This window comes from Micromys minutus, assembly GCF_963924665.1.
Source record: "Micromys minutus genome assembly, chromosome: 11".
NCBI classification, from domain to species: Eukaryota; Metazoa; Chordata; class Mammalia; order Rodentia; family Muridae; genus Micromys; species Micromys minutus.
This window is the reverse complement of record NC_137980.1, coordinates 15423036-15449075: the sequence shown is the minus strand read 5'-3', so window position 1 is coordinate 15449075 and position 26040 is coordinate 15423036. Positions and strand designations below refer to the sequence as shown.

Here is a 26040-nt window from a genome sequence, read left to right as displayed (position 1 = left end):
GTAAAAGCACATAAATAAACTGTCTTCCGGCACTCACCCTCTAGCCCAATGAAAAATCAAGTGAGAAAGGGAGGTTTATCAGGCGGTGATCATAATCATCACGTTAAGATAGTTGCATCTTATGAAAAGATATTTATTCCGCAGTAATTTAGTCGGTGTTCCTGTAATTTAGCTAGGCAGTACTACAAGCCGGAAGTGCTCAGTGAACCAGAACTACAAGCCGGAAGTGCTCAGTGAACCAGAACCAGGCATGGGCAGCCAGGGCACAGGTAGAGCCTGAGCAAGATGTTTGCCAAGAGCCCTGACTCCCTACTTTCTAGATATAGAAACACACTAAACCAAGTTTGGAAAGTTGCTATTTATTATCTCTTCATTTAAAAAAAGAAAGAAAGAAAAAAAGAAGAATTAGTTACCTAGAGAATACACTTGAAGAAATGACCGTTATGTTACAAAATGGACCCAGGTTCTAAGTCAGCCTCTCCCACAGCAAGTACTATTCACACATTCTGTGGCTGATCTCACAGACACCTTCACCTTGTGCATTTACCTGTCCAGTTTCTTCTTCCAGCTTCTCGTAAAGTTTGATGCTGTCATAATGGATTTTCTTCAAGTTTATCCCGGGGTGAAAGTAAGTTGTTAAACCTGCCTTAAAAGTGGGGAGGGAAGAAAACACGGAAGTAAGGTGACATCTGCACGTGGTTGGTAACGTCTCTCCTAAGCAGCATTGTCATGAAGAAGTATCAAGTGATGCAGGAAAGGACACACTGGTGGCCATTTGAGACCCCAGAGCAGATAGCTCATCACACAGTGTGCAAAACAGCCTCACCCATAGGAGCCGACTGAGAGCCAACCTACAGACATGTCCAGGGAAAGCCTAAAGGTCACTAGAAAAAGGGCAAAGGGACTGAGTTGGATTGAAGGTTTAGAATGCATGCTGTTGTTGTCTATGTCTTATTGGAAATGTGTGGGACCAGAAGTGGTGAGCTTTTGAATTTGGAAATCAACAAGATGGCACAGTGGGAAAAGATAGCCCGGCATCAGACCTGATGAGTTCTGTCCCAGGATTCCTGGAGCCCACTGCACAGTAAGAGAGAAGTGACTCCTGCACAATGGCCTCTCATATTTATGGCACGTGTTTGTGAGCAAGTGCATGAACACACATATACAAATAAATTAATTAATAAAATATAGATTTTGAATTTTAAGTTTTGGATATTTGTATATATATAATAAGACCTCATTATGAGAACCCTGGTGTATACAAAAAACTCCATTTGTTTCCTAGATATCTTGTGTATGCATTATATTACACAGTATTCCAAATAACTTTGAGCATGAAGCAGGATTTGTGTATTTTGGGCCATCAGAGGCCAGGTATGGAAGTTTCTACTCCTGTCTCTCCCATGCTCAAAAAGTTTCAAGAGTAAAGTTGGTGTTGGGATTCTGTAAACCTCACCTCACAGTTACCTGGCAACAGCCAGGTATACCCTACCCCACAGTTACCTGGCAACAGCCAGGTATGCTCCACCCCACAGTTACCTGGCAACAGCCAGGTATGCTCCACCCCACAGTGGCACCATGAAAGGGACTGCTTGCCCCCCTCTCTCTCTTGATCTCTTCCTTCTCTCTTACCCCCTTTGTCCCTCCTCTCCACATTCCCACTCCCCACTCCCTCTCCATGTGCTCACGGCCTCTACTTCTCTATCCCTCTTCTTTCTTCTCTCTCTCTGCCCCTACCACCCTCTTAACTCCCCTCCCCATACCCTGAATAAACTCTAATTATGTACTATACTGTCCTGTGGCTGGTCCCTCAGGGGGAAGGGATTCTCTACATGGGCTCAACAGAGGCATCCCCCTTGCCCCAATGCCTCACCACACCTCCATGGAGCACCTCCATGGAGCATACCCCCCCACTCTATCTTTTTCCTAACACTTGAAATGATGGAGTTGTAGATTAATGATGCCTAGTTTGTATTAGGAAATGTTGGGAGTGAAGCAAGGGATGAGGACTTGAGTTAGGAACCTGCGGGTATGCTTCCCAAAGCAGAAGTACTGTGGACCAGCCGGTGGGTGGGGTGGGATGGGGGGGTCCTTTACCTGATCCCCAGCTTTCTCTTGAATGAACAAACTCTTTGTCCCTTTCCCAAACTGCAATGTCTCACAACTAGAGCCTGGTAAACAGTTAATATGCTTATTCAAGCTTAACCTGTTCTGAAAGCATATAGGCACACATACACATATTTGCTGAATAAACACTGATTAGTTATTCTTTGGAAAAGATTGCTAAATATTAGAAATGTTGCAGCTCCTTCCATCAACTCTGACAGATGCAATGTAGCATCCAGACCAAGCATTCTAGGCAATTACACAAAGCAAGAGTCTTCTTAATTAGGTATCTGGGGTCTCATTTTTCAGGTAATTTATCTTGGGGAGCTCATCAGAACACAATCTGTTCAAACTCAAATCCATTTAGGAATATTTATAACTTTCTCCTGTGGGAATTTGACTCCTTGAAACTCAAAACTATTCCCATTAACGTTAGTCAACCACCATCTACAGACCAGAAGCCTGAGGCTTTCATCTAGACTTGTCCAAGCATCTAACACCCACATAAGCAGTGCTGCTGACAAAAATTCCACCCCACCCCCTAAGCCATCACGTAGCACAGCTCCTGCGACAGTAGAGAAAAAAATGCTTCCACCAACAGGAACTGCCTGCCAGGGCATTTGAATTATGGTAACTGCTTCTTTTCCTTTCATGTTTTTGATACTGTGTGTGTGTGTGTGTGTGTGTGTGAGTGAGTGAAATTTGCTCATTCAATCAGAGAGCATCTTTAGCCTTTGAGTATCTGCCACTGACCCTACTCCTGTCTTCAATACATCATCATCTGCCCATCCATTGAGGAAATGAATGCTCGTGAATACTGACCAGCATCTTACTAGAGCTTGCTTGCAGCTACAGAAGTGTAATCCTTGGACATATGGTGGGGAGCCTGCTGGCATGCAGGCAGACATGGTGGCTCAGAGTTCTACATCTGTATCCACAAGCAGCAGGAGAAGAGAGACACTGAGCTGGGCTTGAGCTTCTAAAACCTCAAATCCCACCCCCAGTGATATACTACCTCCAACAAGGCCACACCTCCTTCAACAAGGTCACACCTCCTCCAACAAGGCCACACCTCCTTCAACAAGGCCACACCTCCTTCAACAAGGCCACACCTCCTTCAACAAGGCCACACCTCCTACTCCCTCTCAAGTAGTGCCTCTCTCTAATGACCAAGCATTCAATGTCTGAGCCTATGAGGGCCATTTCTATTCAAACCACCATACCAGGCCTCCAGAAAGTTTCCAAGTTTCATTACCTACATCAATCTATTCTGTGCCCTCTGTTCCCCTGCCTGAGGGGCTAATGAATTCCTATCTGAAAGAACTACATGGATTCATCAAAGGCATTTAGCTCAGGGTACTTTGTTTAGGGAACACGTTCTTTTGGTAATACATGGTCAAGAAAATGGTTGATCCTCTTACTGAGAGAGAATACCCACATAGGAACCAGCCATGCTTCTCACTATTCCACATTGCCATGACAGTCAGGACCAGTGTGAATGATTTTTTGGGTTTTTTTGTTTGTTTGTTTGTTTTGTTTTGTTTTTTATTTTAGCCGTAATAGCTAGTTTCTCATGTGGGCTTTTGTTTTTGAATTCATGTTTAAAATTTAGAGCTATCTATACTGTGCCTCTACTGCATTCAAATTATTTGAATCTTTTTGCATACTGCTTATTGTTAATTAAGCACCTGTCTACTTTTGGATACGTAGAGCACACAGTGTCTTTCTCTACTGTGACTTCAACATGGATGTGGTAAATGAAAAGTTTGAGACAAGAGAAAACACTGGTCTTATCCTTCAGGTGCATGGGTAAATGCTAGGCCACAGAGCTAGGGATGTAGGAAGTTTAAAAAAAAAATGCTAAAGAGATGGTTCATTATCAGTTAGGGCTCACGAGGCTGGGAAGGCCAAAGAAGTCTTCATAGCAAGAGACCCTGCTTTGACTTGAAAAAAAGAAACTATCATTTGGTATAGAAGATAGTCTTAGGGTTTCCATTGCTGTGAAGAGATACCATGACCACAGCAACTCTTATAAAAGAAAACATTTATTTGGGGTTGGCTTACAGTTTAGAGTTTCAGTCCATTATCATCATAGCAGGGAGCAAGACAGCGTCCAGGCAGATACAATGTTGGAGAAGAAACAGAGTTCTACAACTTGATTGGAAGGCAGCCAGAAAGAGATTGCCTTTTGCAGGCAGTCGGGAGGAGGCTGGAATTCTGCACTGGGTGGAGCGACCTCAAAACCCATCCCCATAGTGACACACTTCCTCCAACAAGGCCACACCTCCTAATAGTGCCACTCCCTGTGGCCCAAGCATTCAAGCACATGAGTCTTTGGGGACCAAACCTATTCAAGCCATCGCAGAAGTATAGCCTTTCCAAGTGTGGTGTGTGGCTCAGGATGTAATTCCAGTACTAGGAAGTAGAAGATGGAAGATCAGGAGTTCAAAGTCATTTTTAGGGAGTTTAAGACCAGTCTGAGCTATATGAGACCATATCTCAAACAAATAATAGACAGACGGACACACACAGAGATACATGTGCATGCACACACAGTCGAATTCATATCTACAAGTAAGTTCAGTATTTGCAAATGTTTATGGACATAAATTTAAAATAACAAGAAAAGAAAGTTCTTCCCCACCATGTACTGACAATTAACATGTGTGGGAGGGGTCTGCAGGGGTTAGAGAAGCATCCAAGTGGGCTAAGTCATGAGGAGAGTATTGGATGCTGAGTTGTGGTGTGGTCCCTGAGTCTAATAATTCACCTGACTAGTAATCAGGGGCCTCTAGTACCTCAGAAATCTTAACTACTAACCTAAGCCATCCTTTATCCCAGTGGCTCCAAATCTTTTATTCATACATACTCTGATGTTTGCACATAACCACTAAACTATTCTTATCCCTTTATTTACACGTAGCATGTAAATATAGGTTACTACATTAATAGAAATTGTAGCGCATACTAAATGAGCTTGGAATGAGGGAAATATTTCAAGTAATCTTTGTCTTACGTATTGTGCCAGAGAGCTTTGGAATATTGAGCTCATGAATCCCAATTTTGCTAGTGTTCTGATTAACGTATTTCATTATTAAGTTGTGTGTACACTGGATTAACCTGGAAAAGTACAGCCTCATTCTAGGCTTGTTTTATGTCCAGGACTGCTTATTCATTTATCTGTTTGTTTATTTGTATATGTATGTATATACTTCTTTGTTTGTTCTTTTGTTTGAATTTCATTTTAAGCAGTCTCCGTGTATGGCCCAGGCTGGCAGACCAGGCTGGCCTGGAGTACAGAGATCTATCTGTCTGCTTCTGCAGCCCTGGTACTGGGATTAAAGGTGAGCACCACCAACAGTCTGCTGGCATTGAACTTTCAATTCCCCTGTGTATTGGTTTCTTTTCTCCTTGTTGTGAACAAACTCCTGGCAAGGAGGAAGGGTTTGTTTTACCTTCCTGCTTGAGTCTGTCAAGATGGGGAAGGTACCTGAGCAAGATGTGAAAGTAGTTACTAGGTTGTATCTGCCCTGGGGAAGCAGAGAGAGGAGTGTTGGGTCTTAGCTTTTCTTTCCCTTTTTATTCAGAGGGAGCCCAGAGCATGGCATTAACACAATGTAGCAACTCATTAACACAATGTAGCAACTCCCTCACAGATGTGCCCAGAGGGTTGTCTCCGAGATGGTTCTAAAGCCTGTCTGGTTGTCTCCTGCACTTGGCACTGTCTTCAAAAGCTAAGACAGCAGAAGACACCAGTCAGTTCTGCATAGAGCCACGTAGAAGCAGTGTTCTCTTGGGGTGTTCTCTGTGTTTTAAACTCCCTCCTCCATTCCAAGTACTTGCCACTGCACCCACTTATATGCAAAGGTTTCTGCTGACCCCTGACTCTCCGTTCTTGCTACAACTTAGAAAGTATCATGCCCTTTGTATTTTAGATAAACGGGAGCAAATCCTACTGGAATTCCGTATCAGGAAAAAAATTAATAGGCTAAAACTGGTATCTGTTACATAGGAGAGACATCCCCCCCACCCACACACAAGGAGATATTATTTAGTCTAGAAAACCTAACAATAATATCCGCATTTCTGTGATGTATTTTTAAATTAGTATTTTACTTTTACTTTATGTACATAAATATGTGTATGGTTTATGTATGTGGTTTACCCACCTGTATGTCTACGTGAGGTTGTCAGAACTGGAGTTAGAGAGAGCTGTAAGCTGCTCTGTAGGTGCTGGGAATTGAACTGTAGTTCTCCGGAAGAACAGCCAATGCTGTTAACTGCTGAGCCATCTCTCCATCCCCTATCCACATTTCTAAACACCCCTTTTAGCAAGCTCTCTTCCCAATAGGACTGCTTTGCAAGCCAGTTGCCCTGCCTTGTTAATGTGTCTCCTTTCCTTGGAAGGTGCAGGCCACACCTATTTTTTCTCTCCTGAGGGACCATACCTGGAGTCTTCCACAAGCATATCTTCCACATACACAATCTATCATTAAGCTGCACTCTCTGCCATGAAGGCTTCATGTAGCAATCAAAGAACTAAGATTAGCCCACTGTGCAGTGCTAGCTGGCCTGCCCCCAAGAACCTTGGCATATGACACAACATATCAATCATATCCGATGCTACTTGTGTTAGTAAAGTTTAATTCTTTCTCAGGTATGTAAATAAGTGCAGAGTTCTAGATTATCTCTAGATTATCTTCCAATACTCCAAATGGAGCATCTTGGATCTTCCATCCTTGTATCTTGAACGACTGCTGTGACATCATTCCCAGGGAAGAGGAGGACCCTGTCCTCCAGAACCATTTGTCTGTCAGGTACTGACAAAGGAGCTTTGTGGAAGGGAGCCGGACCTCGGTTCCACACGGAACATCCAGTCTCAGGCTATGTCCTCTTCCAGCTCTCCTTGCCTGTGCCTGTGAACATCATATCACAGAAAACATGTCCCAGCCCAGGACCTGCAGGGATGCTGCCTTTGTTCTCACAGTCACATTCAGCTGGTGTTCCACCTTTGCACACTCAATCTGTCCCTAACTATCTCTGGGCTGAAAATCCTTGGTTTGGGGAACTTTTTGATGTCATTCCTGATAGAGGAGGTTCGTGGACTTGTAAAAGCTTTCAGAATGAGTTCCGAGGACAGTTCCTGTCCTGTCCTTTATTCCAAGGGGCACAAACCACTCAGCTGCTGTTGTCTGACTCCACAGTGGTCCCCAAGGCTCTGGCTAAAAGCCTTGTCTACAGGGTAGAGGTACTTCCCCACTATTCTGATTTATCTTTGCACAGAAAAAAAAATTTTTTACAAAGTTAATTGTGCATAAGAGACTATCGTTTTAAAATCTCTGCCTGCTTTCCTTAAAAGAGTTCAGGTTAATACACACACACACACACAGACACATGTATGTATGTATGTATGTATGTATGTATGTATGTATGAGGCACATTTACTGAAATCTCTGGGAATTCTTAATCTACTCTAAAACATTTTAATGTGTAGCTGCCTGCTGAGACTTAGCAGTCAGGAGGTATAAGGCAATATAAGCACCCCTGGGGACCTACTTCCATTTGCTTTGATTAGTCCCTGCCTAAATGTTCTTCCCTGTTTAGCCCCAAAGCCCTTATACTCCTTGCCCCTCTTCCCACTCTATTCAGTGTCCCCTCTTAAGAGTTGTCTCCCAACTGCTTTTGCTGCATTCTGTGCTCCTTACAGAGTTTTCTTCAAGGCTCATGAGTATTTTCTGTCTGTGCCTAAGACCAACTCCAGGAGGAAAAGACTGCATTGTTTCCTTGTGTCCTTACTTTTGAGAAACTTTTTTTTTGTTTGTTTGGTTGGTTGGTTGGGTTTTTTTTTTAATGAAAATGGTCCCCATAGGCTTGTAAGCAGTGGCACTTTTGGGAGATGTAGCCTCGTTGGAGGAAGTACGTCACTAGGGGCAGACTTTGGGGTTTCAGAAGCCCAAGATAAGCCCAGAGTCACTTTTTCTTCCTGGTGCTTGTGGATCTGGATGTAGAATTCTCAGTTCCTTCTCCAGCACCATGTCTGCCTGCATGACCCCATGCTTTCCACCATGATGATAATGGACTAAACTTCTGAAACTGTAAGTCAGCTCCAAATAAATGCTTTCCTTTGTAGGAAAGGGTCGCCATGGTCACGCTGTCTCTTCATAGCAATAGCATTGGCTAAGACAGTGATCATGAAGCCCTAACATAATATAGACCCTTTGGTCGGGGGGTGATAACAAAATACGCACTGTGTGGACTAGTTCCTGTCAATTCGACAGAACATCTGAGAGGAAAAAACCTTGGTTAAGAAAATGCCTCCATAAGATAGGGCAAGCCTGAAAGGCGCTTTCTCATTTAGTGATTGACATGGGAGGGCAGTGACCATAGTCCTGGGTTCTATGAAAACAAAACAAAACAGGCTGAGCAAGCCACGAGCAGCAAGCCAGTAAGCAGCACTCCTCCATGGCCTCTGCATCAGCTTCTGTTTCCAGATTCCTGTCCTGCATGAGTTCCTGTCCTGCCTGCTTTTTCCACCATTCTATGGAACTGTGAGTGGAATAAACCCTTTCTTTCCCAAGTTGCTTTACCTGATGGTGTTTCATCACAGCAACAGTAACCTTAAGGCACACCCGAAGGAAAAGGTGGAGAAAGTAGGCTTGCTTTCAGAAAGGCAACATGAAGACTACATAGAAAATCTAGTTTGGGGAACTGAGGCTGGGCTTAGGGTACTGGGGCTTCTGCAGGTAGGAGAAAGGGGGAGGGACCAGTGAAAGGAGACACCTATGCTGGGAAGACTGGTATACACAGGTGATGGGAGGTATCCATCTTCCCTCCCATACTAAGGATAAGAAGTTAGGAGTAGGATGGAGAGGAGCCGGACTAGACTCTGTAGCTCCGGGAGCACGCATGGACTGATTGTGGACCTGTGAGACCGCAGCCAACCGAGCCTGAGTCTGGGCGGCACTGTTTTCGGGCATTCCTCCTTGACTACCATTTCTATCCACACACCTGGTCCATGCTGAGCACCAAGAGGCCCCGGGAGACAGTTCCTTTTCCTCTCCTAACCACAGGAAAGCTGATTACAGAAAGAGATAGCCAATGATGTCTGGATCTCCAGCGTGTGCATGTGAACGTGTACGTCCCTGTATGTGTACCCCTGTGGGCGTGCATGCATGCATGTGCGCATGCGTGTGTGTTGTGTCGTGTCGGCAATCCTCAAATCTTCCTTCCACGTTCCTCATTGAGTCAGGAGTAACCGCCTAGCATTATGGGACAATTGCCCATCCTTTATCTAAGCCGTTCTCCAGCACGCTGCTTCACGACAGCAATGACATACTGACTACCAGGTGGGACTCCATTACAAAAATACAAAGCAAAACCAGCTCAGAAAATGGAAATCAAAGAAACTTTCTGGAAGTTACAGGAGAAGAAAAATGGTAAAAAGCCAGGATCAAAACCCAGAATACACAAGTTTAACACAAAGGACATCCTGATAACCATTTCCCACTTCCTGGAAGCTTGCCAGTCAGAAACAGGACCCTTTCTGGTGAGTGGGGATCCCAGTATCCTGAAGAGCTCTCTATGGGGAGTTCTGAGTGGGAAGGACTGGTGCCCACTTTTGGGGTTTTTCTCCTTACTGCGTGCCAGGTAGAGCCAGCCGTGAGCTCCGACTTCTCCAGCAGAACCACGTCTCTCATCCCTGCCTTGGCCAGATGATAAGCCAGACTCACGCCCACACAGCCGCCTCCAATGATCACGGCCTCTGCTCTGTCCTTCCATTCTGGGGGAGAGGGTGCGCTTTCCTGTCTGGAAGACAGCATTTTTAACAGTGGTGACTCACTCAGAGATACCAGGTCCAGCTTGGGTCAGATTCTCTCCTCTGCCAGTCTCTGTGACACTCACAGGCTACAACTTCCGCTTAGAAACTTGGGGCGTCTGACCTGTAACTGGACGAGCTGCACTGATAGCAGCTAAGGGACTGTGCAGTGAGGGCAGCAGCTTCCTTCTCGATTTAGACTTTTTTCCCCCCTCATTTAAAAACACATTTTGGGGCTGCAGATCAGCTGGTAAAGAGGGTGCGAGTTTGACTCTTAAGAATTCACGCAAACAAAGTTGAGCAAATAGCTCCCACTGGTAATCTTAGCGCTGGTGTAGTGGAGACAAGGAGATCCTAGGTCTTGCTGGCCAGCCTTCCTGGCCTAATCAGTAAGAGACTCTATTCATAATAATAATAATAACAATAATAATAATGATGATGATAATAAACTATTTGATTTTCGTCTGTGAAAAATCACCTTCTCTCCAGTGCTTCTCAAGTCTTGGTTTCTTCAGTCATCAGTCTGCGGAATGGCCTTTCCTGCTGCGTTGTGAACTTTTAGAAGGCAGGGACAATATCATCTTCATCACTGAAGTCCGCTCCCTCCCACTGCCCACATCCAGGATGTACGTCCAGTGACTACACCAGAACATCTCATGTCTGCCCTACACGGGTCCCTAAAGAATGGCGTCCCAGCATTAGCACTGCTCTCGCTTGACGTCGCCACACTTCCTTTTCTATTTGTCAAGTGCTTCCTCTGTCCCTGCTGTGCAGGGGGCTAGGCGCACCGGGTCTTAGAGCACTGAAGCTTCCGGCAACCCCGGAAACAGGAAGTGAAACTGAATGCCGCCGCAATGAAGCCGTCTTAGGAGCATTCGTCAACAGGAAGGCATGATGGGAGCCCATGACGAAGAATGAAGCTGGCAACCGGGGGACATAGAGGCTCTCAGGCTGCAGGGGCAGTCAGCTCAGGGAGGGCTGGGCTCTGAAAGGCCACTGAGGCTGCATGCAGAGGGCCTCCTATATCTGGCTCCCCTTAACACTAAGGGCTCCCAGTAAATGCTGTGGAACATGACCCAAGAATGTGATTAATTGCCTGGTCCTTAGGTTGCCCTTCCCCCTCCCCCCACCCCAGTCACCAAGCTCTTCATCCCATTGGTGTCTAACATAGAAAGTCACCGTATAAATGAATAAGAATTCTGGGGAGATTCTCCATCAAATAGCCTGTGATATGGTCGGCGACACTAAATTGAAAAGCTATCATTTCAAGAATAAGGTATTTTTTGTGTGTGGTTGGTTGATTGGTTGGTTGGTTGGTTGGTTGGTTTTTTTCAAAGCAGAGTTTTCTCTGGGTAGCTCTGGCTCTCCTGGAACTTGCTCTGTAGACCAGGCTGGAGACCCACCTGCCTGTGCTTCCCAAGTGCTGAGAGTTATTAAAGGTATGTACCACCATTGCATGTTTAAGGGTACATTTTAAGATGGAATCTTCCCTAGAATTAACACACTGTGCCTGTCTTATTAGTCCTTATTTGGGAGAAGATAGTATGTTTATCTGACAAAGATGAAATTGTTGAGTGTCTTGATGTCTAAAGTCTAATCTGCCTTCATAATTTGTCAGACAAGAAACTCACATCTTCTGCACAGGCTTAACCAACATGGGGTGTGACAGTGTATTTAGACACACCGAAGGAAAAGTTGTACAACTTGTAGAAAGAACTTAGAATGATCTCAGTTTTGTTTTGCTTTTTGAGATAGGGTCTCACTGTATATCTTATATAGCCTACGTTGGCCTGGGGGTCCCTCCCCCGGGGTCTCCAGAGTACTGGTTTTTGCCACCACGGCCAGCTTGTCTTACAGTTCTTGGAAATGTCATCTGTGATTACTCTCAATATTTCAGAATATATGCAAATGTCATCTGCATATAAGCACACACACATAATAGCGAATAAAGATTTTAATATTATGTTGTATTTGTCTAGTCAGTTTTAAACAAATTAACCCAAGATCCACCTTTCTATTTCCTTCTGTATCAGGTGCAGTGTCCCAATTGTGATGCTTCATAGATTACAAATCTCTCTTGTGCACACACTCCCTCCCTTGGGTTTGCTCCTATGATACTGGCCAAGCAGAATTAGCATCCTATCTTTGTTGATGAGGGAACTGTGCTCAGGAGGCATAGATGTTTGGGCAAATATGGAGCCAGAACTGCAGTTCTGTGGGCCTTGTAGTAGCCATCTGGAATAAGCCCGCTTGCTACAGGCACCATGTCAAAAATCTGCCCGTGGAAGGATGGGAGGATGCAATCCAATAACTGTTCTTGCGGACCATAGAATGTAAAATACCGACCGAGTCAGCTCACTATCGTGTTTGTTGAGTGACTCTATGAACTGAAACCTCACCTTGCTACCACGGATGACGCCAGGAATGACGTCAGGACAGGAATTTCAAAGGTGCGTAGAGACAGACGCTACGGGAAAATGCCATCTCACACGAATGCAGTTTGACGATCCTACTCTAGGAACCCAGGAAGACATGAAAAACAATCACCCACCACAGGAACATTCGAATCTCACACGAACCTTGCTGTCTTTGGGGGAAATTGTTGCTGTCTTTTACTCTTTCAAATAACCTAATCCCTTCCCTAACAATTTTATTTCTTTTAAAAAAATTATATAACAAAACAAACACAGACTCCCATATCTGCCCAAACACATATGCATTAAAAATGTCAGATTCACGTTCTCTGCAGTAACAACCAACCAGAAACAGTCTAACTGTTAATGAGTAGGCTGCTGCAGTACATTATAGACTATCGATACCATGAAACACTATGCAGCCATTAAAAAGAGTACGGCAAATCGATATGCCCTGACATAAAATAATCTCGAGGACATATTAGCCATTAAGAACAAAACGGTGATAACCACCATCAAGGCACAAGTGCATCAGAGACAAGCATTCAAGTGCATCAGAGACAAGCGCTCAGCTGCTTGCACACTAGACTCTCGCAGACCTATACACACTGCCCACAGATGACTCGCCAGGGGGCTGGGGCCAGAGGAACAGTTTTACCAGGCAGTCAGCAGGTAATTCCCTGAGAACCCCAGCCCATTCCCGGGAGCCAGAAAGCCCGCCTGGCCCCTCTTCCTAGCCCGCAGGCGGCGGACACTCACCCTCCCCGGAGGCCGGCAGAGCTGGGGCGCCCCGGGGAGCCCCGCAGCGCGAGGCCCCGCAGTCGCAGCGCGCCCGGGCGGAGCATGGAGAGGTGGCAGCCGAGCACAAACAGATCCGGGCCTTAGGCGGGAGGTAGCTGGGGTGGGGTGTGGGTGGGAGATGGGGGTTGGGGGGAATGGGTCCTCCCACGGAGGGGCGGGCTCCGGCTTCTCAGCGCCTCCGGACTGGTGCCACCGGGGCCCCGCGCCTGCACAGTGACGGCGACATGGCACCCGCCGGAGTCCCACGAGCTAAGAAGGTGAGTGTCTGTCCGTGAAGCTGCCTTCTAACTTTCTTGGCGGAGTTCAAATCCCGCTTCAGCTACTAGACAAACCGTAAGGTCTTCTTAGCTGGGCAAGAGGGCTGGGTGGTCCAGAGCCTCAGTTTACCGGATTGCGGATGGATTAGCATTCTTGGAGCCCTTACCCAGCTCAGAGCTTCTGCGTTTGCTGGTATTCCCAGTTTGCAGGTGAGGAAACTGAAGCCCAGAGAGTCCGGCAACCTGCTCAGAGTCAGTGTTCACAGAAGAGGGATCTGAGATCAAGGTTCTTGGACTCAGGGGATCCTTCTTTTTCTTTCTTAAGGGAGCACAGGCAGCATGGGCGGTGGGGGAGGTCACCTGCAGGCGTTCCTGTCAGTTTCCCTCAGGTTTGCAACTGCACCAGCCTGGCCCTGGGGCTTCACACCGCCCCCCCCCCCATATGAAGCAAGGACGCCCGTGCAGTTCACACGGGGTGGGTATCGCAGGCCAGTATGTTGCCTTCAGCAGACGCGCAGATCTGGCCCTTCCCACAGCATTAAGGACTTCTTGTGGCCAAAGGGACAGTCAAACAACCAGAAAGGTGTGAACTTGAAAGAGGGGCCTCCCAGGACCCCCCACCCCCAACAGCCCACCTGGACACATAATTCAGAGTCCTGGGGACTTGCGCCTCTGCTTTCCGAAAGCTAAGAAACTGGGAACAGGGGTGACCTACTGATTAGTGATCTTCATAAAGTCCAGGTTCAATCACTAGCTAAGTTGTTAGTCAGCCATTAACAGCTTCGAGTGAGTGAGGACTGAGATGTCTCAGGTTCACCCTAACTGCAACAGAGATTACCCACACACTGGGGGAGACCAGTCAGGATCCTGAGAGACGCTCTCTAATGACAAAAGCTAAAACGTAGGAAGAGCGATTAATAAAAAGACTTCTTTGAAATGTGAGGAACACTGCTGCCTTCCTCCACCTGAGATTCTGTATGTCCATTTTTCACAATTCATTTTAAATTAATTTTATTATATTTACGTATGCACTTATTTATTGTGTATGTGTATGGGCATGCGTTCACTATGATACACCTGTACAGGTCACAGGACAATTTGCAGAAATTCATTTGCTCCTTCTACCAAATGGGACCCAAGGATTAAACTCTACCAGGGACTGAACTCAGTCGTAATGTTTGGCAGCCCTCACCTTTACTCAATAAATCATCTAGTAAGCCTTGTAATTCGCTTTTTAATTTTAACTTTATCTTTTACAAGAGATTTTTCTTTTCAGATAGGGTCTCTGTAGCCCCGAAGGACCTGTAACTCCCTATATATAGCAAGCCAGGTTCAAACTCACGGAGATCCACCTGCATCTGCCTCGAAGGCGCTGGGATTGAAGGCTGCGCCGGTCCTGACTAGTCACATTTTATGGGGCCGGTGTAATGACGCACACCTTTAATCCCAGCACTCAGGCAGCAGAGGCTGATAGATCTCTAAGTCTGAGGTTAACCTGATTTACCTCAGGCTACCCAGGGCTACTTAGTGAGACCCTGTCTCAAATAAACAAAAAAAAGAGGGGGGGTGGGGAGGAGAGTTTGAAAACATTCTGTCCCCATCCCTCTGGGGACTCTGCTCCTGAAATGGCACAATTATCACATGTTAGCCCCTGTTAATATATACCTGGAAGAGAAGGAGAGACCTATGTCTCCTTAGCTGACAGGCACAGGTCCACAGTACCTTTGACTGCTGTTGTGCAATTGGACAGCTGATGCCTCCACCCCATTCCTCAAACCACAGAAGCTGCCCTGCCAGAGAAGCTAGGCAGATAGATGGCGGCTGTTCTAGGCAAAATGACTGTGTCCACCACCTGCCTCGGGGCAAATGGGCTCCTCTGAGGATCAACAGTCTCATCCTGAGAGCAGATGGTGAACCCAGAGGTTTCCAGGTTGGTATAGTGAAAAGAGAGGTATAAGGGGCCCCAGGCCCTCTCTCTCAGCTCAACAGGTATATGGCCAAAACTAGAAATGAGTAAGAAAGAAGAGAGGACTGTCACAGGAGGATTCACGGCCTCTGCATTTGACTCTCCTTGTCCCTGACCCCTGAAGCTGTCATTAGAATTAGTGAAGTGCTGGAGCCAACAAGAAGAGGAAGCTACAGGCTGCCCTGGGTTCAAATATTCACAATCTAGTTATTTTGGTGACAATTAAGAAAAACAGACAATTTTAAATGTTGGCCAAGGGGCTAGGGAGGTGGTTCCGTGGTTAAGAGCCTCCGTTGCTCTTCCAGAGGACCTGGGTTCAGTTCCAGCTCCTATGCCCAGTGGCTCACAGCCTTCTGTAATCAGTTCCCAGAGATCTGCTACCCCTGGCCTTGTAGGTCACCATACCCATATGCCCACAAATACACATGCACACACAAGTAAAATGTAACTAATCCGTAGCTGCAACATAAGGGAAGCCTTAGCTACAAGATGACCCGACACCCAAGTGTCATAATGACATTCCAGTCAGAAGGGAAAAGAGAAACCAGGTGTCTTCCACTTGACTCATTGGCCAGTGGTGTGACAAGGTTATGTGCCAGCCAAGGAGCTTGTGAAATGGGGGAGTTGTAGATATTGTACCCCCAAGCCCTAATACATTGTCCGAGAAGAGCAGACATGAAAAACTAAAGTGACTGCCAGGTTTATCAGCACTTTCAGTAGAGTTTGACCCGGAAAGTGTTAGTTGAGAAAAAAAGTCCCCACTGCTCCTTGACTGCACAAAACAGGTATTTCGATTGGCCAGGAACCGTGCTGTAACGTCTTCCGAAACACTCTGAGACATAATTTCAGCAGAACACAAGGCTGCCATTCCTAAAATGACAAATGATGTTAAAACAAAGGGTGGGGGTGTGGAGGGAGCCTGGTGAGTCTCCATTCTCTTCCCCCAGGGTATTTTGGAACGTCTGGACTGTGGGGAAGTTGTGGTTGGGGACGGCAGCTTTCTCTTCACCCTGGAAAAGAGAGGCTTTGTGAAGGCGGGGCTTTGGACTCCAGAAGCAGTGGTAGAGCATCCAAGCGCAGGTGAGTGCCCACAGCAACGAGGGGTGTATGTGCACGTAGCAGTTGGCTTAAACGCTATGAGGGAAAATCCTCCTCTGTCTCACTGTCTTTCTGTCTCTCTCTGTGTCTGTCTGTCTCTCTCTTCTCAGATCTTGAACAAGCATTGTTTGGAATATACGGGTGGTTCCATTTTTATTCCTTGAATATTTCCCTTGTAGCTATTTGTAAGGATTTTCTTAAGCTGGCATAAAACCACCGATGGTTTTAGACTCATCCTGTGTTCCCAACCCCATCCATGAGGCAGACAGCCAGGCTGTGGGGACTGAACTGTGAAGAAAGGAACGACCCTCCCCTTCATCTTCCTGACTTGGAGAAAAATTAAAATGCAAGAGTCAGTGTAGAAACCCTTGCAATTGGCTGGTGGCATCACGTTGGTGCTTTAACTCTGCCTGGCTTTGTTAATTTTCCTAGAGTGGGGGAAAGAACGCCAAAGAACACGACAGGTGATCAGGACACACACTGGAGATGCAGCTTCTGAGTGATTTCTGCCTGGTTTCATTCATGTGGACATATGTAATGCAAAGCTGGGGTCCTTGCCTGGTTCTTCCCAGGGCCAGCTTGTGTGACGTTAGTCAAGTCCCTTGACCTCACTGAGAACCTGCTTCTTTGTCTGCCTCATGGGGCAGGGATGTGGGCCAGTTGGGAGGACAGATGGACTCCCCCATGACCCAAGTATCTTTAGAGCCCCATGGCTCTTCCTGCAGTTCCCCAGGTTACTCAGACGCTCGCTCGCCGTTGGTAGAGAACCAAGCAGCTTTTTTCCCTCTGGTGCTTCGTAGAAATTTTTCACTTTGTTCTTATGTTTGGACGATCTTTCAGCTAAACTGAAAATGAGGAGTTAGACGGGAGAGGGTGATGGGCAGGAAGAAAAGTAGTAGATGGGGGTTTCCTTTCCTTTTTTGTTGTTTTAGACAGGGTCTCAGACATCCTGGGCTGGTCTCAAGCTTGCTGTGTAGCTAAGATGACCTCTGCCTCCACCCGAGTGCTAAGATTCCAGCCATGAGCTCCCATACCTGCTTTACAGGGTACTAAGGATCAAACCTGGGGCTCTATGCATCTAAGGAAGTGCACTACCAACTGAGCTACATTCCCTACCCCAGAGGGGTGAGCCAAAGAGTAGGGGCAGCCAAGGCTGCTTACCTATGACTCTCCCATTCTCACTGTTGAACCAACCTGTTGTGGGTGTCATGCACAGGCATGCTGCCCTCTGTGTGAGCTTCTTTACTCCTCCCACATGGGTGATAATAGGCCAGCAGCACGCTTCACACATTGCTGTGTTAATAAACTCTAGACAAGGGGTGGGGGAACAGGGAGCCAGCCAGGTCTCAATCTCTGCATGGAACCTACTTGAGGCAGGTCAGTAGGACCCTGCCAACTGTTCCATAGTGTGGCTACACAGATCCAGCAATGGCATTAACCTGCTGCCTTATCACTTCTAGATTTGTAATCCGTTCTGGTAGGAAGGGAAGAGAAGGAGGGCGGGGGCTGCCACTGAGGGCATATGCTTCCGGAATCTAATTTGTAACTAATTTCCAACCGCTTGGTAGTTCGTCAGCTTCACACAGAATTCTTGAGAGCAGGAGCCGACGTCTTGCAGACATTCACCTTTTCTGCCACTGAAGACAAGATGGAAAGCAAGGTAACTGGGATGTGGGGAGGAAGCAGCTACAAGGAATGGAGTCTGCTCGTGCGTGGGAGGTGGTTAAAAATGGCCTCCTGTGTTGTGAGAACGTTGGTTTCTTCACAAAACATGGCAATCCCAGGTATGGGATTAAATGGAGCTGCTTCAGATTGTCCACAACAGCTGACTAGGTTCTGACTCCTGCTCTAGGAGGATCATGATTTTGCCAGCAGCAGATAGTCTGCTATTGTGTGACTTGGAATTCTGGGGGCCTTTTGAGAGGACATTTACATGCTAGGGCCCTGAAAGGTAAGCATGTTGTGGTAGTAGTTTGATTTTTGGTTGGCGTTTGGTTGTGGTTTGTTAATTTCTCATGCACAAAGAAGAAACAAGGAGAAGTTAAATATCCTGACAGTGAAGATGAAACTTGCCAAGGAACTCCACACCCCTAATCAGCAGAAGGTAGTCCAATAATAAATAATGCCACCCCCTTTCCCACTATCCATTTTTCTCTCCTACCTAGTGTTAGGGAGATTTGAAAGGGTGGAAAGGGGGTGGAAGAAAAAGAGAACCCATAAAGGAGCCAAAAGACTGGTTACACTCCTGTACTGAGCTTGTTACCAGATCACATCTGACTCTTGTGAATTCACATTCCACAGACATGTGTGTGAAACAGAGTATCATCAGTTTAGTTGGAAGAGGACAAGACCAGAGAGAACAGGCTGTTGGAAGGGTGATGAAGCCCTTCGGAGGTGTTTCGAGGAGAAAGAACATTTAACTAGATCATTTTTTGCCTTTTGCATTGTTCTTCCCCACCCCTTGTCTTTCTGGAGAAAGGGGGGAGGGGCTTGGGAATTTAGCACTGACTTACAAATGGCAAAACCCAATCTTAATACTCAACTTTGCTGTCTACCACCTGTGTGGCTTCATGTAAGACCATCCGGATCTTCATGGCACGTGGCACTCTGGAAAAAGATAGTTAGTAGTGCTATGCTCAGACCTGTCAGAAGAACAGATGGGATAAAGGATGGGAAACCGTGCGCAAAGCCAGCTGTTAATGATAAGTGACTATGGATGCCCATGTTCATTCAGGAAACCCACATATTGGTTCCCACTAAACGGGAAGCACGGGAACCACCAAGTGATTATCTATGCACTATCATTGTGGTGTTCTCTGTGCTAAGTAGAAAGATGATATAAAGGCTTGGACTCTCTTCTGAAGAGGCTCATGGTCTGTAAGAGAGGGATTAAAATTCAGTGTGGTGGGACTCAAGCATGGCTGAATGGCTAAGCGGACATATTGCTTTCCCAGACAATTCAAATTCAATTCCCAGTACCCACATGGCCATCTTACAATTGTCTGCAATGCCAGTTTCTGGGGATCTGATGTCCTCCTCTTCCAGTCTCCAAAGGCATCAGGTGCACATACAGCACACAGACATAAGAGTAGGCAAAATACCCATATTCCATATCATCAGAGAGGAAGAGGAAGAAGAAGAAGAACAGGAGGAGGAGAGCCACCACACCTCATAATTAGTCTAAATTTGTGTTCTAAAAATCCAGCATGGATATTAACAATAATGGGAATACGAAGTCACTGGTGAGGCTGAGAAGATGGCTCCGTCAATAAAGGACTTGCTGTAAAAGCACAAAGACTTTCAGATCCCCAGAACCCATGTAAAAGCCAGTGCCTTGGTGCGTATCTGTCTGCAACCCCCATCATCAGGGTTGAGGGTAGACAGAGGCAGGCAGATCCCTGAAGCTCTTTGGTCAGTCAAGCTCACTAAATCCATATGATCCAGACTTAGTGGGAGAACTGTCTCAAGAAAATAATGCAGAGGACAATGAAGAAGACACCCGGTGTTGACTTCTCTCTCTCTCTCTCTCTCTCTCTCTCTCTCTCTCTCTCTCTCTCTCACACACACACACACACACACACACACACACACACACACACACACACACACACGTCACTGGGAACAGAGGAAGCTATGTTCACTTCTCGAATGGCAGTTTGCAGGCCTGACTTGCTCCCTTGGTGACTTACTTTATAACACTATTTATAACACTAGGCTCATGTTTCTGTTCTTGCTCTCAGTGGGAAGCCGTGAATGCAGCTGCCTGTGACCTGGCCCAGGAGGTGGCTGATGGAAGGGATGCTTTGGTGGCAGGGGGCATCTGCCAGACATCACTGTACAAGTACCACAAGGATGAAACTAGAATTAAAAACATTTTTCGGCTACAGCTAGAAGTTTTTGCCATGAAAAAGGTGGACTTCCTGATTGCAGAGGTAAGAGTGCTCTTAGAGGAATTGGACCGGGCTGCCCTGTGCCTTTACTTCCTGTGTGTGGACGGTCAGAGGTTTAGGTTAACACACTACAGCTCTCTGACTGGACAGGAAGGACTCTCCCTTCTCTCCCTGATTTCCCAGTGCAGTTGTTGTTGCCTGGTATCAAGCCCTCAACTCAGGTTTTGGAACAACAACAACAAAAATAGCTGTCCAGCTACTTCTATTTCTCCAACACTCTGTGCGCTAGTACAAACCAGTTTAAGGCCTGGGATGGTCTGCGCCTCGCTATAGGTTCTAGGAAACTGCATTCCGAGAACTGTGCTCTCCAGTTGGGTAGGAACATGGTGCCACTGTTTTCACAGCCTGACCTGGTTGTCTTTTTCATTCCTCAATGGGAGTCTGTAGAACTTCTTTCAAGAGTAAAGAAAGAAACTTGGTGTGATGACACACACCTTTCATCCCAGCACTGGGGAGGTAGAGGCCAGCAGATCTCAGAGTTCAAAGCCAGCCTGGTCCACAGAGAACGTTTCTTGACAGCCAAGGACTATCCAAAGAAACTCTGCCTTAAACAAAATAACAAGAACAAACAAAAAGGCGAAGTCACAGGGAGGTTGCTGCTGGCTCCTGTCCAGTTCCTTTAGGTCACCTTTTTAAGGATGGCACCAAAGGAGGCTCCTGGGAAGCACCCCTACAGCTGCCATGAGTTCTCCAGACAAACCACGGTAGGCACCATCAGCAAGGACATCCACGGTGGCTCCATTTCATGCTCCATAGTCTAATTTTCTGGAAACATCTTTCTACTTTTCCTTTTGTGCTTCATGGGCCTCCTAGGAATCCTAACTAGAAGTGATATGAAAAACACTGTCAAGTATAATATATGATAAAAAAAATTTTCAGTGTTAACCCCAGTTTCATAAGATGATCCCCAAATCAATAACTAAAATGTTTATTCATAGGTTATTCTGTGGTGCAAGAGATAGCACATCGGCTTTCTTTGACAAAGGTGTTTGTTTCTTCAAATTTTTAAATTTAAATAGATAACTGTCTTTTAAAGCCAACTGTCTTAGTCAGGGTTTCTATTCCTGCGCAAAACATCATGACCAAGAAGCAAGTTGGGGAGGAAAGGGTTTATTCAGCTTACACTTCCACATTGCTGTTCATCACCAGAGGAAGTCAGGACAGGAACTCAAGCAGGTCAGGAAGCAGGAGCTGATGCAGAGGCCATGGAGGGATGTCACTTACTGGCTTGCTTCCCTTGGCTTGCTCAGCTTGCTTTCTTATAGAATCCAGGTCTACCAGCCCAGGGATGGCTCCACCCACAATGGGCGGGGCCAGGGATGGCTCCACCCACAATGGGCTGGGCCCTCCCCCCTTGATCACTAGTTGAGAAAATGCCTTACAGCTGGATCTCATGGAGGCATTTCCTCACCTGAGGCTCCTTCCTCTGTGATAACTCCAGCTTGTGTCAAGTTGACACAAAACCAGCCAGAACACCAACCTTTAAAATGGCATGATTTTGTTTTACTAACAGTCACAATGTCACCAAATACTGACACCCAAAAAAAGCTCCAGATATTCTGATTAAAGGACATTTACTCAGAAAGTTGTCATTCACATAATCTGCTGGAGACACACCTCTTCAAATGCTGTGTCACAGGCTATCTGCTTGGGCATTTTTGCAACAGTTCTACAGCATGTGGGATCTGTCACTCAGGAATCTACTTTAACTTGAGGCCAATTTTAAAAAGTGCCATCTCTTAGTATTTTGAGCATGTGGAAGAAGCCGTGTGGGCTGTGGAAGTCTTGAGAGAGGTGGGGACACCTGTGGCTGTGACCATGTGCATCGGCCCACAGGGGGACATGCACGACGTACCACCCGGAGAGTGTGCGGTGAAACTGGCGAGAGCAGGTAAATGGCCTGTGTCTAGATGGGCAGGGCAGTGGCTGCTTGGGAAGTGCAGAAAAATTCACTAATATTGCCCGAGAAATAAAAGAACGAAAAGGAAGAGTTGTGTTTATGAATCCTAGTGTAACTAATCTCTAAGCTGGCTTCTAAGACTGATTGATTGATTTGAAATGAGATTGAATCCTTTCTGATCATTGTAGCCTACACCGGTCATTGTTGAGTTGGCTACCGCCCTGCTCTCTGATGCTCTAATCACAGGCAGACACCACAACCAGCGTGGCTTCTAACTGTTGGAAAAAGAATGACCAAGCAGAGGAATGCTCCGTAAGTTGTAATGGTTCTTTCTTGCCTTGCACAGGGGCGAACATCATTGGGGTCAACTGCCGGTTTGGGCCCTGGACCAGCTTGCAGACCATGAAGCTCATGAAGGAGGGTCTCACGAATGCTGGCCTGCAAGCTCACCTTATGGTCCAGTGCTTGGGTTTCCACACACTGGACTGTGGCAAGGGAGGGTTTGTGGACCTCCCAGAATACCCCTTCGGTCAGTTTGGGTGCATATAAAGCCCCTTACATTTCTTATTGTGATTAAGTTAGTACAATTTTATAACATCAGGCCATGTAAGAAAAGAACTTTTAGTGTTAACCAAACAGAAGCTAGCTAAGGAATGCATAACCTTTCAAGCATTTATATTAATTTTCTTTCTGGGATGGGCATGTGGGGATGAGGTGAGGAGAAAACCCAGCCAGTCAAGAACCTGTCACTTGAAAAATGGGGCTGTACTGTCTATTCTTTCTTGTTTTTACCAAATACCTGACCAGATGCCACTTTAGGGAGAAAGGATTTATTGTGGCTCAGAGTCAGAGGGGATGCAGCTGATCACAGTGGGAAGGTATGGCCACAGAAGAGTGAGGTTGCTGGTCACAGGACCTCCATAGCCCGGAAACTGAATGAAACCAGGATCTGGGGTTGCCCAAGGTGATCCGTTTACTCCAGCGAGGATCTACCTCTGAAGATTTTACAACATGTCCCAATATTCCATAACTGGGACATTGTTTTCAAAGACATGAGCCCATGGGGGGAACATTTCACGTTAAATCACAGCAGAGGTGGTAACAGAAACATCAAAATCATTGTATTCTAGGCCTGGAGCCAAGGGTTGCCACCAGATGGGATATTCAAAAATATGCCAGAGAGGCCTACAACCTGGGGGTCAGGTACATTGGCGGCTGCTGCGGATTTGAGCCCTACCACATCAGGGCGATTGCGGAGGAGCTGGCCCCAGAGAGGGGATTTTTGCCACCAGCTTCAGAAAAACATGGCAGCTGGGGAAGTGGTTTGGACATGCACACCAAACCCTGGATCAGAGCAAGGTGGGCTGTTTTTAAGTTGTACTTGTAATTCCTCACTAACCCATTTTCTGTATTGCCATATATAAACGCATGCATGTACAAAGCATGAGAACTCAAGCAGGGCCAAGGTAAGACAGAAGGAAAGCAGCCAGGCTGCCACGCCCCATTCCCAGGGGAGGTCTGGTCAGCCCATCTAAAATCCCATCAACTGAGTGTCTACATACATTTAGAACCAGCAGTGTCGAGTGGTGACCTCTACCTTTAATCAAAGCTCTCATGAAACAAAGATATGCAGAGTCTCTGTGAGTTCGAGGCCAGCCTGGTCTTACATAAGCTCCAGACCAGCCACAGCTACCGAATGAGACCCTATCTCAAAACAAACAAGCAACCCCCCAAAAACTGATAGAGTTCCAAAGTCCAACATCAAGCTGTCAGTAGATGGAGTATTCAATGAAGGTTTTGATTCGTTTCAAGATACATTATATTTATTTATTTATTATCTATAAGTACACTGTAGCTGTCTTCAGACACACCAGAAAGGGGCATCAGATCTTATTGCAGATGGTTGTGAGCCACCATGTGGTTGCTAAGATTTGAACTCAGGACCTCTGGAGCATCTCTCTTGCCCTTTCTTTCTTTCTTTTGCCCAGGAACCCTGGATTCTTTTTTCCTTTGTCTTAAAAGAAAAAGTCATTTGTACTCTGTTCTTGGTTACTTTGTGGAAAAATTTTTTCTTGTCTCATTAGATTTAAAATTATCTAAACAACTTCTTGATTCACTAAAATTCTGAGTAGAGTTAGGAAGACTGTGTTGGATATTTCAGGATGAAATATTATAACAACAATAATAATAACAACAACAATGAGAGGAAGAAGGCCTATAAAAGAAATACATTGTTTCTGAAAGGTGGCCTGAAGCCTAGGGACCAGTAAGAGGATAAAACTATAGAAATATGTAACCATTTAGGCTTTTCTATGCCTGTCCTTGCCCTGAATAATGTCAGGAAGACTAAATTTATCCATGCCTAAGCCTTAAGCTAAGCTTGTTCCCAACTAGCTTGTGACTCATATAATCTGTTCTGCCATGTGGCTGGTTACCTCTCCTCAGTTTCTGAAGTCCAACTTTGTTTTGATGGCCATTTTGTCATCTCTGACCGTTTCCCATAGTTCCTCTCTCTGCCGATGTCCCCCTTATGATCCTGCCTTTTGTTATAGGATGCACATTTTTTTATTTTAACTGAGAGAAGGTGCCTTAGGTAGTCAAGGAAGAACGAAGATGTATCTTCACACAGGGTACAAAAACATCATTCCAACAGAAACAGGCCTAGGGAGATGGCTCAGTCAGTGATGATTTGCAATAAAAGTAGTGAGGGCCTGAGTTCAGACCCCCAAAACCCAGACAAAAGCCAAGCACAGGGGTGCACATCTGAAGTCTTGGTCTTGGTGCCTGGGAGACTGGCACCACTGGCCAGCTAACTAACTGAATTCATGAGCATGTTATCAAAGACCTTGTCTCAAAAAATAAAATACAAAATGACTGGGAAAGTCAGCTGGCCTCTGAGTGTGCACACACACATATACACATATGCACATGAACACACACATGTACACATACCACATGCACATGTGAAAAGCAACTGGCAGAAATATGCAGAGTTCTTCTGGCTATATGTTGAAACAGAAGTTCTGCCTTAGTCTATCTCTCTCTTTCTTCCTTCCTTCCTTTCTTCTTTCATTCATTCCTCTTCCTCTTTAACACACACACACACACACACATACACACTCATAAAAGGGGGGGTGTGTAAAATTGAGTTTGGATTTTTAACTTAATGGTGCATACTTTCCACACCCAGGGCTAGACGGGAACACTGGGAGAACCTGCTGCCAGCTTCAGGAAGACCTCTCTGTCCTTCCCTATCAAAGCCAGATGCATGATAAAGCAATGACAGAAAACTCAGAAGTGACAGAAGAGGAGGAGATGGCCTCAAGCCCCATCTGGAACCTTCCTCGCTGTCCTCAGCCTGCCCTGTTCTTCTGGCCTATGAGCATATATGAGCTGCGGTCCCTTCAGTTTGAGTGACACATCACTTCTGAGCATGCTCATCAGATGCAGTGGAGATGCAAAGGCACCAGACCCCACCCCCACCCACCCCTCACACACTTCCCCTCTGCCTAGTAATGCCACAGGGCTGCCATTTGAAATCATCAGGCATGGCCACAGTTGGCTCACAGGGTGAATTTGACATTCTCAATCAAAAATCAGCAAGAAGCGACCTTTGACCTCGATGAATAATTCTGGTGTCTAAGCTAGGTACTTGAGCGACAATCTCAGTAGAAGAGATGACAAAGCTGTTTTGAGCAATGGCAGGATGACTGAACAACCACGATGCTTTGC

The 26040-nt window shown here is 46.1% G+C and overlaps 2 protein-coding genes across 2 annotated transcripts in view; one reads left to right on the top strand and one right to left on the bottom strand.

The window, feature by feature from the left end:
- The window catches only part of DMGDH (dimethylglycine dehydrogenase), a gene marked incomplete at both ends in the record, with an annotated part of 70716 nt that extends 57535 nt beyond the window's left edge, over positions 1-13181 (bottom strand). The window contains 3 exons of the mRNA XM_080925606.1: positions 548-646; positions 9744-9912; positions 13096-13181. Of these exons, the coding sequence (XP_080781732.1) occupies positions 548-646; positions 9744-9912; positions 13096-13181 (354 nt within the window). The remainder of the gene's footprint in view (positions 1-547; positions 647-9743; positions 9913-13095) is intronic.
- A 180-nt stretch (positions 13182-13361) lies between these two features.
- LOC308427344 (S-methylmethionine--homocysteine S-methyltransferase BHMT2) lies at positions 13362-25580 on the top strand (the record flags this gene model as incomplete). The annotated part of the gene is made up of 8 exons (XM_080925499.1): positions 13362-13394; positions 16308-16440; positions 18027-18118; positions 20199-20390; positions 22152-22299; positions 22655-22837; positions 23439-23667; positions 25499-25580. The coding sequence occupies 8 exons, from the start codon at positions 13362-13364 to the stop codon at positions 25578-25580; spliced, it is 1092 nt and encodes a 363-aa protein (XP_080781625.1).
- Between the last annotated feature and the right edge of the window lie 460 nt (positions 25581-26040).